A 1,017-nucleotide genomic window follows, 5' to 3' on the forward strand; every position below is an offset into this window, starting at 1 on the left:
AGAGAGAGAGAGAGAGAGAGAGAGAGAGAGAGAGAGAGAGAGAGAGAGAGAGAGCTAATACCAGGTTGAATGCTAGAAGAGCTCAGGAGCTACATAGTAATATAAAATTTTGAACAGGTGGAAGGACACATGGAAGTAATATGCAGGATGGACTGGTGGCATGAAGTCCTGTAAAGAGGTGAGTGGCAAGTAAGATCTGATTTGGAGTGGTGGCAGTGAGAATAGAGAAGAAGAAAGGTAAGAGATGTTGTAGAGATGAAAGACTTGGGAAATCTGAGAAGGTGTGGTTACAGGCCAACTTATGAAAACGGGAGATAGGTTGAATAGTGATGCATGCCATGGGAAAAAGCTGCTGGGTCAAAAGCAAGAGCAGTCTTAGGGTGGAAGCTGAGGTTGATGGATAGTTTGGGAGGTCAGTGGGCTGCCAGATTTGATGCTAAACAACCGTGGAAGGGTGACAGTGGAGAGAGAGGAAGGACTCCAGACACTTTGGACTGTGCCCTAAACCTGAGCAGACTATCACCCGTTATGGGGTCCTCAGTTTCCTGATCCGTAAAACGGGGAGAAGAGGGGAGCGTTTATACGTACTTAACTAGGATTTCTGAATCTGGCCAAGATCATCAGAGACCTCACGTGCACGGAGTATGCCGCGGGGCCAGTGCCATTGATTAGACCAGCTCTCAGCCAATCAGAGCCTATAATGGGCGGGAAGTGCTTAGTCTCTAAGTCTTCCGGCTTGGCCCGCACGTAGCCGGGAGTTGTAGTCTCTGCTTTAGCAGGACAGGAAATTCGTCACAGCTACTGAGCCCGGAAACCTTGGCGGCCCGAGAGAGCCAGCGAGCCTCAGAGAGAGACGAGCTGAGGGGAAATCTCACAGTCCCAATGCTTTGGCGGTGTCTCCTACCTGCCGCCGCCTGTTCCCGGATGCGGGTCACAAAAATGATGAGAGCGACAAGCAGCACCGCCGCCACCACATAGAGGACCGGGTCCATCATCCCGCCTCCTTCCCAGCAGCAC

General features: G+C 51.3%; 1 protein-coding gene across 2 annotated transcripts in view; it reads right to left on the reverse strand.

Moving 5' to 3' along the window:
* The window catches only part of DDRGK1 (DDRGK domain containing 1), a 25,275-nt gene extending 24,258 nt beyond the window's left edge, over positions 1-1,017 (reverse strand). For both annotated transcript variants that reach the window (XM_044682373.1, XM_044682372.1), the window contains exon 1: positions 905-1,017. In XM_044682373.1, the coding sequence (XP_044538308.1) occupies positions 905-995 (91 nt within the window). In that variant the 5' untranslated portion in view covers positions 996-1,017. The remainder of the gene's footprint in view (positions 1-904) is intronic.

Source organism: Gracilinanus agilis, chromosome 6, assembly GCF_016433145.1.
Source record: "Gracilinanus agilis isolate LMUSP501 chromosome 6, AgileGrace, whole genome shotgun sequence".
NCBI lineage: Eukaryota > Metazoa > Chordata > Mammalia > Didelphimorphia > Didelphidae > Gracilinanus > Gracilinanus agilis.